Below are 15,998 nucleotides of genomic sequence, written 5' to 3'. Positions count from 1 at the left end.
TCAGCAGAAAAACATCTTGAGGTTATTGCTTCAATGGAGAAAAGTGTACGACCTAAGTCGTCAAAAGTGTGGGAACACTTCACTTTAAAGACTTCAAAGAAGACAGTTTCCTGCAAAATGACACGGAGTACAACATTGCTTCAGGAGCACCTGAAAAGGAAACATGTTGGAGCCATGTATGAAGGGAAGAACTCACAGTACGTAACTTTTTAAGTCCATAGTGGCAACAAGCATTCATGAGTTCAGCTTTTTTGTGAGTAACGTTAACGTTATGCCTTTGTTGCAACGCAGGGCTGATAATGTGTCTCCAGCACATTTGACTCCGTTTTGAGAGAGAAAACGCACGGTTACCAATTTCGAAATAAACGTAACGGACAGAAATATCTCAGGTTGGTTTCATAATGGATCAATGTAGCCGGGTCGATAAAGCTATATTAAATCTATTTAGATTTTAGTGACGCTTTAGTATAACTAAACGTTATGAAGGTGCTGGAATATTTCATGCTATTATTCAGAGGCAGCCTAAAATGAATAATTTATTATTCACAACAGAAACGTGTACAATATCTGATTCAGTTCTGATCTGATGAGTTACATTTCTGTGTTATTATTGGTGTATGCTGCATCCCCAATGTCCAGAACATGGTACCGGTATGCTGTTTTCTTTCAATAAAATACTGGAAAGGATAGAAATGTAGTTTGTCTCTTTTATCCGATTATTAATCGAGTAATTGAAGTAATAATCGACAGATTAATCGATTATCAAATTAATCATTAGTTGCAGCCCTAATACCTACATAATGTAAATAAAACCTCAAAGTAGGTGTTTGGGATGTTTTTTAAGGGCTTTGTAGGCGGAATTGCACGGCTCCCATGGCTTTTGATCGCATTTATTTAATATTTAAATGTAAAACGAAAAAAGTAACATCCATCTCATCTCTTTCATAATGATTGTGAACGAAGGAAAATGTCAACAAAAAAAGTGCAGTTCCCCTTTAAGTATTAGACGTAAAAGCTAGCTACGACAAGATATAAGCTAGCTTCTACATCAGCACCCAAATCGAGTTTGAGTTTGTAGCGCACAACACAATGTGATAGGACACCAATCTGTACTGACCGAAAAACATGGACAATCATATTACAGTATCTGTAAAGTATTAGCCCACATTTCATGTGTTGTTTGTACACAGCTAGCTTGACATGACTCCCACCAAGTCCATGCCAGTACTGTTAAACGAAACACCTCAACAAATAAGGGTTAAAAAATTAGCCTGGATTTTAGTGACACACCTTTTTTGTGCTCGTCTTTATCCCCATTGTAATCGGATTTGGGTTCAGGCTTGTCAGGTTCTGCGTTCTGCTTGTCTTCTTTCTCCTCCCAGGTCTCATCAACCACCTCTGCGGGAGGTTCAGCTGGAGCAACAGGGACAGGGTCAGCCTGAGTGGACGAGGGCTCAGAGACAGGCTTGGCATCTTGATCCTGGAGTGAACAAAACAAGACCTTAGGCTTGGTCAACATTGAAACATTTGTGTTTAGTTTTAATTTTTGCAATTGGTGTGAGATCAACAGCAAGTCACGTCGAGATGGAAACACGTCACAGGGTGAAAATTATATGATACGTCTCACCACAACTGGTGCTGTAAGCAGCCAGCCAAAGACCCCCCATAGACACTCCTTCAAGGCAGATGTTTAAAATAAAATATCTCCTAAACAAATGCAGGCCATTCTCTACATTAGATTGTGGTCCTAATTTTTTCAGCTGTGAGGATATCTGGAGAAGATTGCAAACAACTAAGATAATTGGATATGAGAGGGGATAAGATAAAAAATTCTTCATCCAGTCAAACTATCGTCATTCTCCATCTTCATCAAATTTCCTCACACCAACAAGTTTGCCTTCTAAACAATAGATACATTTACAGTTCTCTTGTTGATAGAGGTTGATGAGGGTCTGTTGTCATAGTGCTAATAGTAACTACAGCACCAACACATCTTTGTTGTTCACCATTGCTGCAGTTAGCAGCTGTTGTGTGTGGTCTTATCTCTTTTTTAAGTTCACATGACAGCAAGGTGAGATCATCATTATCAAAAGTAGTGGTTTGCTTGTCCACATGATAATGACAAGGCGGTGATTATCAGACTTTCCCACTCTCGAGACCTTTCTCAAAAACTATTGTTTCCAGCCACCCACAACGACAGTCCTGTCTGAACGAAAAGCTACGTACTTTATAATACAATACTTTACAACTTACACCTAAAACTTTCCCATGTGGGCAAGGCCTCAGCAGTTTCTCCTCCAGAGGGTCTGGTGTTTTGAAGTAAAATTACCTCAAAAATGCTCTTCCTAGCCAAAAACATTTAACTGCGCAAATGGGGTAATTGCTCCCTTTTGGGTAATTATTGCATGGGTTATGTTTCAGATGGGGTTTCAACTTTTGCCACTTGCTCAGTTACATTTTTCTAACCAAAATAACCTACCATATTTTTCGGTAAATCGCAGTTTTTTTCATAGTTTGGCCGTGGGTGCGACATATACTCCGGAGTGACCTATGTGTGAAATTATTAACACATTACCATAAAATATCAAATAATATTATTTATCTCATTCGCGTAAGAGACGAAGTAAATGGCAGCAATCGTCACACACACATCAGCAATCGTCACTCACACGTCAACCAATAACAATTTGGCGGGGGAGGGTCATGGCAGAAGTGCATTGTGGGTCATGGTATGCTAACTGCTATATGCTATACGCTACTGCCGTAGCTATTATAGTGGATCACATCAACATTGGCAATAACTTATAAAAACTGATAAGGGCTGAACTAAAATGGCACTGAAAAGGAAATCATATACTGCAGATTACAAGCTGGACGTAGTGAAATATCCAGCAGAGAACGGTGGCGGTGTTTTTTTTCTTCTTTATTGTGCATTTTCGGCCGGTGCGACGTGTACTCCGGAGCGACTTATAGTCCGAAAAATACGGTAATTTAACATTTGTGGTTTAAGAAATCATTTATATATGTTTTAAATGTCTATATTTTTTACACAACTACTGATTATATTGAACTTAAAAAAAAAAACATGTCGACCCGAATAATTTTTGGTATTCAGGGTTGTCACTCATCCGGTCTTGTCAACACATGCATGCATGGAGCGCGTGCCCACATACACAAACAGTCGAAGAGAAGCAACGGACAATTTGCAGTCATTTTGTTGTAATGATAGAATATACAAACAATAATAGGCAAGGTTAGCTATCCAAATCACTATGATTAGCTAACAACACACAAAGCTAATGTGTGTGCACATTTAATGTACGTGCATAGTGTACGTCACTATGTCCTAAAAACCATAAGTGGGTGGGATATAATGCTTAAAATACATTGGAAAGTTGGCAACCCGTAGGCATATGCGTAAAGGTGGTTATCAGCCCCTTTAAAATATTAGCATGTAAGGAAATAGCTAAACCTACTTAAATCAGGTGAAGAACTGTCCACAGGGTTTCTAAAGGTATCAGCAAATCTAATTTAATGCTTTTTAATGTCACTTTTAATGCCACTTAAATGTAATGCCCATGTCCTACTGCATATGGTAATTATATATAGTCAATAGCTTGCAATTTTGTGTATATACACAATAGTAAGCATTTGACAATGATTATCTTTAGTAGTTAAAATATTGACATTAACTATTACTATCTGTTGAATTAAAATTGGCTTACAAGACTGTTTCATCAGAAAAAATATTTGTATTCATTTTTCTGTAGTTGTAGCAGCAGCTGACAGTTGTGGTAGTGACAGAAGTTGCTTTGTTGGTCACGGCAAAAGAATTTTGCACTGTTGACTGCTGACTGCCTTTAAAGGCCGACTTTTGATTAGCTATTTAATAGCATGTGATTTCACTGCATCAATGGCCATTGAACAAAGTTTGGAGGTATTTAGAGCGCTTTGATACTATTTCTACATTCACACACCGATTGCGGGAGCTGCTATACAAGGCCCTAACCACGACCCATCAGGAGCAAGAGTGAAGTGTCTTGCCCAAGGACACAATGGACATGACTAGGATGGCGAAAGCTGGGGATCAAACCAGGAACCCTCAAGTTTCTGGCACGGCCGCTCTACCAACCAAGCCATATGGAATGATATTTGGAAAATGCCATTAAGCCCTTTGGATGCATTGGAAATAGGCTAGTCAATTAAACATTTTGAAGAGATTGGATTTTACACCCTCTCAAATGTTTAAAATGAGTACAGTCACAAGCTACAAACCCCGTTACCATATGAGTTAGGAAATTGTGTTAGAAGTAAATATAAACGGAATACAATGATTTGCAAATCCTTTTCAACCCATATACAAAGACAAGATATTTGATGTTCAAACTCATAAACCTTTTTTTTTTTCAAATAATAATTAACTTAGAATTTCATGGCTGCAACACGTGCCAAAGTAGTTGGGAAAGGGCATGTACACCACTGTGTTACATGGCCTTTCCTTTTAACAACACTCAGTAAACGTTTGGGAACTGAGGAGACACATTTTTTAAGCTTCTCAGGTGGAATTCTTTCCCATTCTTGCTTGATGTACAGCTTAAGTTGTTCAACAGTCCGGGGGTCTCCGTTGTGGTATTTTAGGCTTCATAATGCGCCACACATTTTCAATGGGAGACAGGTCTGGACTACAGGCAGGCCAGTCTAGTACCCGCACTCTTTTACTATGAAGCCACGTTGATGTAACACGTGGCTTGGAATTGTCTTGCTGAAATAAGCAGGGGCGTCAATGGTAATGTTGCTTGGATGGCAACATATGTTGCTTCAAAACCGGTATGTACCTTTCAGCATTAATGGCGCCTTCACAGACGTGTAAGTTACCCATGTCTTGGGAACTAATACACCCCCATACCATCACAGATGCTGGCTTTTCAACTTTGCGCCTACAACAATCCGGATGGTTCTTTTCCTCTTTGGTCCGGAGGACACGACCTCCACAGTTTCCAAAAACAATTTGAAATGTGGACTCGTCAGACCACAGAACACTTTTCCACTTTGTATCAGTCCATCTTAGATGAGCTCAGGCCCAGCAATGCCGACGGCGTTTCTGGGTGTTGTTAATAAACGGTTGTAGCCTTGCATAGGAGAGTTTTAACTTGCACTTACAGATGTAGCGACCAACTGTAGTTACTGACAGTGGGTTTCTGAAGTGTTCCTGAGCCCATGTGGTGATATCCTTTACACACTGATGTTATTGTTGATGCAGTACAGCCTGAGAAATCGAAAGTCACGGGCTTAGCTGCTTACGTGCAGTGATTTCTCCAGATTCTCTGAACCCTTTGATGATATTACAGACCGTAGATGGTGAAATCCATAAATTCCTTGCAATAACTGGTTGAGAAAGGTTTTTCTTAAACTGTTCAACAATTTGCTCACGCATTTGTTGACAAAGTGGTGACCCTCGCCCCATCCTTGTTTGTGAATGACTGAGCATTTCATGGAATCTACTTTTATACCCAATCATGGCACCCACCTGTTCCCAATTTACCTGTTCACCTGTGGGATGTTCCAAATAAGTGTTTGATGAGCATTCCTCAACTTTATCAGTATTTATTGCCACCTTTCCCAACTTCTTTGTCACGTGTTGCTGGCATCAAATTCTAAAGTTAATGATTATTTGCAAAAAAAAAAATGTTTATCAGTTTGAACATCAAATATGTTGTCTTTGTAGCATATTCAATTGAATATGGGTTGAAAATGATTTGCAAATCATTGTATTCCGTTTATATTTACATCTAACACAATGTCCCAACTCATATGGAAACGGGGTTTGTACGTATACAGTTTCAGGCAGCTAAAGGAACTCTAATTTACTGTGGGAATGTCACAGAATAAGAGGTGGGGTCTGTTGTGAGAATTGCCTTGGTTGTCCATCCTAGGTCACATAAGGTTTTTTGGAGGATTTTGAAGATGATAAACACTTGGAAGATCAAACACGTTTCGTGTTGACGTAGAAGCGAGTTTATCTCTTACTGTAGTTAGCTTCTGCGGCTGATACCAAACACACCTATGTGTTACTACGATGTGAAGCTATATCTATTGTAGCGCTTTTGGTGGGTTAAGTATCTTGCCCAAGGACACAAGGGCAGTGACTAGGAAGCAGGGATCGAACCTGGAACCCTCAAGTTGCTGGCATGGCCGCTCCACCAACCGAGCCACGCCGCCCCAATAGAGTTCCTTAGTTCCTCGCTCTTACATTAACATTGTCGTTACAGTTTGGTTATTATACAGGTTGTGGAATTAAGTATTATTGACAGTTTTCAAATTTTTAAAGTGATTTAGTAGTAGAATTGATCGCTCCCATTAGCTGCATTGCTAGCCACCAAAAACGAGCTGATTTTTATATGTTATAAAGTGAAAAAAAAACGTTTGTCTTCTCGTCTCTCATAATGATTGTGATCAAAAAAGTTCAGTTCCCCTTTAAGGACTGCACGCTTTGTAACCAAAGAATGCCAAAACCGTTTGTGCCATCCATCGGTGTGTCCGCTGTGGACGCAGCGCTTTTCTCGCTTTCGGACTTTACCGGCCAGAGCTGAAGAAAACAAGCACACATTAGGGCTGGGCGATATATCGAAATATCGCGGGTTTGTCTGTGCGATATAGAAATTGACTATATCATGATATTCGAGTATACGTTCTCACGCAGTTGCTTTTAGCTGCGGGCATTACACTACAGGCATTTGTCAGTCTTTCTTGTCTCTCCTTCTCACAGAGAGATAAAACAAGCGCACCTTCTTACATACGTCACATACTGTCGCGCGTGCAACATCATACGCTCTCGCGGAGCAGAGAGGTAGCGGCATTGGTAAAGTTAGCTGTGGCGCTAGTGGTGCATTGCGAGTGGTAATACGAGAGAGTAGGTGCGAATCTGGTAACAAATGAAGGAAGAATTAAATCCAAGAAAAACAGCACGGGGTCCATCGTCTGGCGGTGGTTTGGCTTCAAGCGGGAAGATGTTGAACAAGTAAGCGGCAAAAGCGTTGCTACAAAAAGTAGCATTACTGCTAATGTGTAGCATCATTTGAAAAGTCACTCGCTAGAGAATGAAGAGTGCTTGAAACTCCGCATGTCAACATCTCCGTTCGGTGCCACACCCACAAAATGCTCAAGCAACTATTTCTACATCAACACCGTATGAAAGTAGTCAACAACATAAGGAGATAACGTCCGCAGTAACCTACCACATAGCGAAGCACACACACTATTTGATTTCCTATTATGCAGCTCATTTTTATTTGACAGTTACTGAATTATATTGTGTGACATCATGCACAAAAGTGCACTTTATTTGTTTTAAACTATTGTAGTGGCGTTCCGTACAAAAAGTGCACTTTAATTTAGTGTTGTTATTATATGTCATCTTAGTGACATCATGCACAAAAGTGCACTAATAGCTAGTTTTAAAATGTCTCTGACAATCTTGCACTTTCTGTTTTGGAAATGACATGAATGTTTGTGCCACTGCTTAATAACTGTTTAATAAATACAGTTTTGGTAAATTGACTTAATTGTGGTTTCCCTCTCTGCAAGAAAGTTTAAAATGAGCATATATTAATGCAGTATTAACAAGAATGTTTTAATGTAGACACAGAATCATCATACTGGTGTGATTATATGCATCAAGTGTTCATTCAAGGCTAAGGCAAAATATCGAGATATATATTGTGCATCGTGACATGGCCTAAAAATATCGAGATATTAATAAAAGGCCATATCGCCCAGCCCTAGCACACATACAGACGTATTAATTTTCTTGATGACCACAAAGTTATTGAGTTCATTTTCATTCATCGCACAATGGATTGACGTTATTGGCTAAGTCCTACGATTGTATTACAATGTTTAATGCCTCTGGACATTGTATTTAATGTTTTATAATGCCATTTAAGGCCTTCATTTTAGAAAAATCCATTTAATAACTTTTAATGTTTATAATGCCCTGCGGAAACCCTGGTTGGATGCAACCTGGATTGAAAGCGGGGAAACTTTGCACAGTAGTCTGAAACTCCTGTCATCTATACATGATTTAGACTACCGTATTTTCCGCACTATAAGGCGCACAGGATTATAAGGCGCACCTTCAATGAATGGCCTATTTTAAAACGTTGTTCATATATAAGACGCACCGCATTATAAGGCGCATAGAATAGACGCTACAGTAGAGGCTGGGGTTACGTTATGCATCTATTAGATGGAGCTGAGCTAAAGGGAATGTCAACAAAACAGTCAGATAGGTCAGTCAAACTTTATTAATAGATTACAAACCAGCGTTCTGACAACACCGTTCACTAACCAAAATGAATAAATAGCTGTTTTATTATTTTCCCCGAGGTAAAGTCAGTGACGTGGTATTTCGTTTATCTTTTAACAACAGCAAGGTATAACATGTAGTGCAACATTTATATCACATAGTGGAGGGGAACTTTTCCTCCATTCAATAAACACGTAAAAAACAGTCTGATACTGTTATGGTAAATCTAACGTACATATCACAATATAGTAACACTCGAAATAGTGCAGAGCAATAACAATATATCAATAACTAAACGTTGCTCAAACGTTAATGTCACACAACACAACACACAAAATAAACATGTAAAGCTCACTTTATGAAGTTATTCCTCATCCACGAATCCCTCAATTTCTTCTTCTTCAGTGTCCGAATTAAACAGTTGGGCGAATACGGCATCCAACGTGGCCGCTGCTGCTCTATTCCCGTGTTCTACTGCGTGACTGATCGCCTTGAGTTTAAACTCTGCGTCGTAAGCGTGTCTCTAAATAGGAGCCATTTTGGGGTCTTTACATAAACACACAAATGGAAATGAAACGGCACGCTTCGCGCAGTCATATATCCCAGCATGCACCGTGCGCTTCTTCTTCTACGGTAAGCAGCCTCCAACTTCATTATCCCCCGTAGAAGAAGCGCTTCTTCTTCTACAGTAAGCAGCCGCTGACTTCATTTTCCCCTGTAGAAGAAGAAGCGCTTAGTGTCTCGTAGTTGCGAGACCTGTTGTGGCTCAATACTGGTCCATATGTAAGGCGCACCGGATTATAAGGCGCACTGTCAGCTTTTGAGAAAATTGGCGGTTTTTAGGTGCGCCTTATAGTGCGGAAAATACGGTATATTATTTTGCAACTGTACAGAATTGCTTGAGGAAATGTGTGCCGTAATCAAAGCAAAAGAGAATACAAACAAAATATTTTTGTTTGGCCCTTTCTGGCCTGACAGTGTATTACTCAAAAAGCCTGAAACAGCTGAGACTGCAACAACAGGGTGCTTGTTGCTGTGTAGGTCACATTCTTTTGTTCTCTTTCCCGCTGACACAAACCTCTGTAAAGGCATCCAGAAGGTCTCCAATGGCTTCCTTTTTGTTGATTTCCTTCATGTTCCTCCTTTTCTTTGGCACAAATGTAGCAGCTTCAAGAAGGGAACACAGTGTTGTCATCATGGCAAAAGGCTTGAGGGAATCATACAAGATACTGTATATTTATAGCTCTTAGTCAAACCTACCTTGCATAGTACATTCCTCTGTAGGACCGCTTACAGAGGCAGGAGGTACATCCTCACTTTTTGCAGCCTTCCCCTCATCCTTATTTTTATTCTCCACCACCACCATCACCACATCTTCCTCCTTCTCCTCTACTGGCAGTGGGGTTTTAGCCACAGGTGTGGATTCCTGAGATTTAAAAACGTCTGGTTTGTCGCAGGGTTTAGTGTCTGAGAACGCCATATCGTCACAAAGTTCCTCAACATCCTGTGGTAGGCCATTAGAGAGTGGAGGCTCTGCTGGTTCCGCTGGTGTGGATTCGGGTTTAGGTTCTAGTTCAGATATAGAAGCAGCAATCTGGGTCAGTAGAGCAGCAGGCTCCTGCGCCAAGACTGGAGGCTGAGATGCTTCAGTTGTGATCTTGGTAGGCATTTCCTCTGCTACAGTATCAACAGGAGCTACTAATGCGTCTGCTATTGCTTCTGCTGGGACTTGAGCAGCAGGCTCTAACATAGCACACTCTGTCTGTTCTTCCTTTTCTTCCACTCCCTTTACTTCCTGGACTTTTTGCTTCTCTGGTGGCTTTTCATAAGGCGCAGGATTTGCCTGCGGTTCCTCCTCTTGTGTGGTTGAAGGTGAGGGACAGACGGGGGCATCTACTGTGTCACCAGCGTTAGTGTTGACTTGATCAACATCCACAGCAGAGGTGGATGTGTCAGCTGGAGGGAGGAAAGTTTGAGAGTTTTCTTGCTCTTCCACCAGTTGGGTTGGCGCCTCAGAAGTTAGGTTTGGGGCTGCAGATAGTGTGTCTGATTGCATGACGGGGACATTCTGGCTATCCACATCCTGTTTGGCCTTAAACACAGGCTCAGGGGTTGCAGCGGCAGGAGGAGTAGTTTCAACACAGGGCATATGCTCTGTGTTATCGTCTAGAAAAAAAGTAAAAATAACAAAGGAAATGAATGAAAACACCCATCTTGTATTACTTGTAGTCTAGAACTAAGAAAATGCACCTACCTCGTCGTGTAACTGTTGTAACAGGCGGAAGGACTTCACCATTAGTCTGTGCTGGTCCATCTGTGTTGGTCTACAATCACACATTTGGTTAGCTTTGAGGTACTCAAAAGACAACAAAGATAATTTTGTTAGTCAAGATCCAGAGAAAGTCCATGTGCTTATATCGATTGTTTCGATTCAGCCATATTTATCTGGGGAAAAAAAGTTATCACTAATCTACATGGCTAAAAAGCTATGGTTTGGTTATTACCTGTGAGGGAGCTGGTGTTGAGGTGGACCTCCCACCTGACATGATCTCTTCCGTGATATCCTGTCCTCCCCGGGTGGGATCCTTTATTGTGATCTGAAAGGTGCAAGTATTAGTTATGTTTCTATCAACTTACCGAACAGTAAGTAAATCGAGCTATATAAGCTACAATAGTAACATAACTTTTGTTTAAGTAAAAGGGAAGGTTACATTATGGAAAGACAATACACTTTGTTTCTCTATTCATTCAGTTAGTGACCTCAGACAAGAGGTGCAGCGCCCTTTTGTTGTGACACACTACCGGTTTACGTTCCCTCTTTGGTGGGCCTTGGGGTTGTGCTGGCGGTTGCTGCGGAGGGGGGGCTTGTTGCTGTTGCTGGGCAGGGTTGATCATGACCGGTGCAGGCTGGACAGATGTGGAGTACTGTGGTTGAGCCGAGTAGTATGCTGCTGCTGCAAACACATAAAAGGGAATGATTAAACAACAAACATAACGTCCTTTTTTTGTTTTTGTATAACCCCGAGAAAAAGTTGTCATTAACCTTTTTTCACAGAAAACCACAAAGATATAATCATATTCCAAATTCCTGTAGCACCAAAACATCATAACTCCATGATCTTGTTCAGTCAATACATCAATGACACGAGCCACTGATATCTGAGACATGTACATAGTACCCCCAAAAATGTTAATGTCAGTCACAAGATGCAGTTTAATACGCCAGATGATTTGTGTTGTACTTGCTATACCCTGCCAGTACTGCATAGTTGGACTGAATGTGGGTTTACTGGCAGGAAATGATGAGGTTATTTAGTCTAAAAGCAAAAGTGTGACATCAGTTATGACACAGGCCTTGTGAACAATAACATATCGCAAGTGTCTGCCCTTCAGTCTGCAATGCAGCTCAAATTCAACATTTTGATTATACAATATTTACTCATACGATGACTTGACCTTTACATGTGCAAATGCTTGCGGAAGAACGCACCTGCCAAAACAGTGCAGCAGTGCACACTGGCGAAAGTTCTATGGTGGGATTTATCTCCGTAGTGGTAAGCCACTCATGAGGTATGTTTGTGTAGGGCTTGGCGATTATGGGTAAAATCAAATTCACTATTAATTAAAGCTTGCGTCTTAATTTTGGTTAATGTACAACTAGGGCTGGACAATTCATCAAATTTGAATTTCGATCTGGGCTTCTCACAATTATGAAAATACAATAATGTTTGAGTTTTTCCTCCATGACGCTTCTGTGTAACAGACTGAATGAAACAGTGTCAAGCGACTGCTGCTTGTTCTGTTGCTGCTGCTGTCTACCCGTTAAAGGGAAATGATCGATTTTATGCACATATACACACACGTGTATATACATTATATATTGTGGCCAAACAGCTGAATTTTTGTTTCATCTGACCACAGAACTTTCCTTTAGATGGTCTTATATTTGTCCATGTGGTGTCAGATGAAACAAAAATTTAGCTGTTTGGCCACAATACCCAGCAATTTATTTGGAGGAGAAAAGGTGAGGCCTTTAATCCCAGGAACACCATTCCTACTGTCAAGCATGGTGGTGGTAGTATTATGCTCTGGGCCTGTTTTGCTGACAATGGGACTGGTGCTTTACAGAGAGTAAATGGGACAATGAAAAAGGAGGATTACCTCCAAATTCTTCAAGACAACCTAAAATCATCAGCCCGGAGGTTGGGTCTTAGGTACAGTTGGGTGTTCCAACAGGACAATGACCCCAAACACATGTCAAAAGTGGTAAAGGAGTGGCTAAATCAGGCTAGAATTAAGGTTTTAGAAAGGCCTTCTCAAAGACCTGATTTAAATGTGTGGAAAATGCTGAAGAAACAAGTCCATGTCAGAAAACCAACAAATTTAGCTGAACTGCACCAATTTTGTCAAGAGGAGTGGTCAAAAATTCGACCAGAATCTTGTGGATGGCTACCAAAAGCTCCTTATTGCAGTGAAACTTGCCAAGGGACATGTAACCAAATGTTAATATTGCTGTATGTATACTTTAGACCCAGCAGATTTGGTTACATTTTCAGTGGACCTGTAATAAATTCATAAAAGAACCAAACTTCATGAATGTTTTTTGTGACCAACAAGTATGTGCTCCAATCACTCTATCACAAAAAAATAAGAGTTGTAGAAATTATTTTTAAGTGTATTCACAAGTATATGTAAACTTTTGCCTACGACTGTATACACACACACACACGTCTGTATACATACATGTATATATACACACACGTCTGTATACATACATGTCTATATACACACACACGTCTGTGTATACATACATGTCTATATACACACACACGTCTGTGTATACATACATGTCTATATACACACACACGTCTGTGTATACATACATGTATACATGACGTTGGCGATCACTCGAAACGAGAATGATTGTCCTCCTGTTGGTGGGACTGCCTTCAGGAGAACGCCTGTGCGTGGAATCTTTTAAAGTGGGGAGACTGGTGCACAGACAGCCACCACACTGTCCTTGGCAAAGAGGAGGCCAGGGTTCAATGGCATGGAGACCAAGACAATTGGGGCCCATCTTTGCTGCAGCCTTCTTCCATCTTTGCTGCAGCCTTCTTCCGCCTTTGTGACCGTTGTGGAGCTTCTATGCAACCATCATCCGCCCATTCCACCGTTGAGGTCTTTGAATACATGTATTCAATGTGTATATACCGTATTTTTCGGATTATAAATCGCAGTTTTTTTCATAGTTTGGCCGTGGGTGCGACATATACTCCGGAGCGACTTATGTGTGAAATTAACACATTACCGTAAAATATCAAATAATATTATTTATCTCATTCGCGTAAGAGACGAAGCAAATGGCAGCAATCATCACACACACGTCAGCAATCGTCACACACACGTCAGCAAATCGTCACTCACACGTCAACCAATAAGAATTTGGCGGGGGAGGGTCATGCCAGAAGTGCATTGTGGGTCATGGTATGCTATCTGCTATATGCTATACGCTACTGCCGTAGCTATTAAAATGGATCACATCAACATTGGCGGTAACTTATAAAAACTGAGAAGGGCTGAACTAAAATGGCACCGAAAAGGAAATATACTGCAGATTACAAGCTGGACGTAGTGAAATATGCAGCAGAGAATGGCGATTGAGCAGCAGAAAGAAAGGACATACCATAGGCGACACCGGGGAGGAAGATTTCATCGGATTTAGCGATCGGGAGTGACAGATTGTTTGGTAAACGTATAGCATGTTCTATACATTATAGTTATTTGAATGACTCTTACCATAATGTTACGTTAACATACCAGGCACGTTCTCAGTTGGTTATTTATGCGTCATATGGGTACTTATTCAGCCTGTTGTTCACGATTCTTTATTTTAAATTGTCTTTCAAATGTCTATTCTTGGTGTTGGATTTTATCAAATAAATTTCCCCCAAAAATGTGATTTATACTCCAGTGCGACGTATATGTTTTTTTCCTTCTTTATTGTGCATTTTCGGCCGGTGCGACGTATACTCCGGAGCGACTTATAGTCCGAAAAATACAGTACATTGAATTCAATGTATATATACACATGTATAAATGCACACACACACGTCTACACACACTTGTATACACACACGCGTGTATATACATTTGTATATACACACGCGTATACATGTGTATATACACACACGTGTATATATATATACGCGTGTGTATACACATGTGTATATACACACACACACATCTCTATATACACACACACACACACACACACACACACACACACACACACACACACACGTGTGTATACATGTGTATATATACACCCGTGTTTGTATACATGTATATTTGTATGTACACAAACACGTGTGTAAACACATTTGTATGTATGTAAGTGTATGCACACACACGTGTATACGTGTATATACGCATACAGTTGCAAGAAAAAGTATGTGAACCATTTGGGATTACTTGGATTTCTGCATAAATTAATGATAAAATCTCTTCTGCACTTCATCAAAATCACAATAGACAAACAGTCTGCTTAAACTAGTACTGCACAACAAATATAGGTTTTTATCTTTTTATTGAACACAACATGTAAACAATCACAGTGCACGGTGGAAAAAGTATGTGAACCCTTGGATTTAATAACTGGTTGACCCTCCTTCGGCAGCAATAACCTCAACCAAACGTTTCCTGTAGTTGCAGATGAGATTTGCACAATGGTCAGGAGGAATTCTGGACCGTTCTTCACATAACTGTTTTGAGTGCAGCAATATTCTTGGTATGTCTGGTGTGAATTGCTCTCTTGAGGTCATGCCACAGCATCTCAATCGGGTTGAGGTCAGGACACTGACTGGGCCACCCCAGAAGGCCTATTTTCCTCTGTTGATTTACTTCTATGCATGGGGTTGCTGTCCTGTTTCCTTACCCATCCTCTGTTGAGCTTCAGTTGGCGGACATATGGTCTTAAGTTTTCCTGCAAAATGTCTTGATATACTTGAGAATTCATTTTTTCATCGATGAAAGCAATCCGTCCAGGCCCTGAGGCAGCAAAGCAGCCCAAAACCATGATGCCACCTCCACTATATTTCACAGTTGGGATGAGGTTTTGATGTTGGTGTGCTGTGCCTTTTTTCCTCCACACTAAATTGGCCCTAGTGTGTGAATGTTGTCTGTCTATCTGTGTTGGCCCTGCGATGAGGTGGGGACTTGTCCAGGGTGTACCCCGCCTTCCGCCCGATTGTAGCTAAGATAGGCTCCAGCGCCCCCTGCGACCCCGAAGGGAATAAGCGGTAGAAAATGGATGGATGGATGGATGGACAAAGCATTGTGTGTTCCTTCCAAACAACTCAATTTTGGTTTCATCTGTCCACAGAATATTTTGCCAGTAGTGCTGTGGAACATCCAAGTGCTCTTTTGCAAACTTCAAACGTGCAGCAATGTTTTTTTGGACAGCAGTGTAGTGTTCTCCCATGAACGCCATTCTTGTTCAATGTTTTACATATTGTAGATTAGTCAACAATAACGTCAGCATGTGCCAGAGTTTTCTGTAAGGCTTTAGCTGACACTCTAGGATTCTTCTTCACCTCACTGAGCTGTGCGCTCACAGTCATCTTTACAGGTGGACCACGCCTAGGGGGAGTAGCAACAGTGCTGAACTTTCTCCATTTGTAGACAGTCTGTCTTA

At 40.8% G+C, this 15,998-nt stretch overlaps 1 protein-coding gene across 7 annotated transcripts in view; it reads right to left on the bottom strand.

Annotated features, from left to right (window-relative positions):
• eif4g1a (eukaryotic translation initiation factor 4 gamma, 1a) overlaps positions 1-15,998 on the bottom strand; it is a 74,194-nt gene that overhangs the window by 37,817 nt on the left and 20,379 nt on the right. For 5 of the 7 annotated variants that reach the window (XM_062022601.1, XM_062022604.1, XM_062022606.1 and 2 more), the window contains 6 exons: positions 11,066-11,259; positions 10,810-10,902; positions 10,560-10,629; positions 9,566-10,471; positions 9,384-9,472; positions 1,291-1,480 (listed from right to left, as the gene is read on the bottom strand). In XM_062022601.1, the coding sequence (XP_061878585.1) occupies positions 1,291-1,480; positions 9,384-9,472; positions 9,566-10,471; positions 10,560-10,629; positions 10,810-10,902; positions 11,066-11,259 (1,542 nt within the window). The remainder of the gene's footprint in view (positions 1-1,290; positions 1,481-9,383; positions 9,473-9,565; positions 10,472-10,559; positions 10,630-10,809; positions 10,903-11,065; positions 11,260-15,998) is intronic. The other 2 variants (XM_062022605.1, XM_062022607.1) reach the window with 1 other exon arrangement.

The sequence above is a fragment of the Entelurus aequoreus genome, linkage group LG16, assembly GCF_033978785.1.
Source record: "Entelurus aequoreus isolate RoL-2023_Sb linkage group LG16, RoL_Eaeq_v1.1, whole genome shotgun sequence".
Classification (NCBI taxonomy): Eukaryota; Metazoa; Chordata; class Actinopteri; order Syngnathiformes; family Syngnathidae; genus Entelurus; species Entelurus aequoreus.
This window is presented reverse-complemented; position numbering and strand designations above follow the sequence as displayed.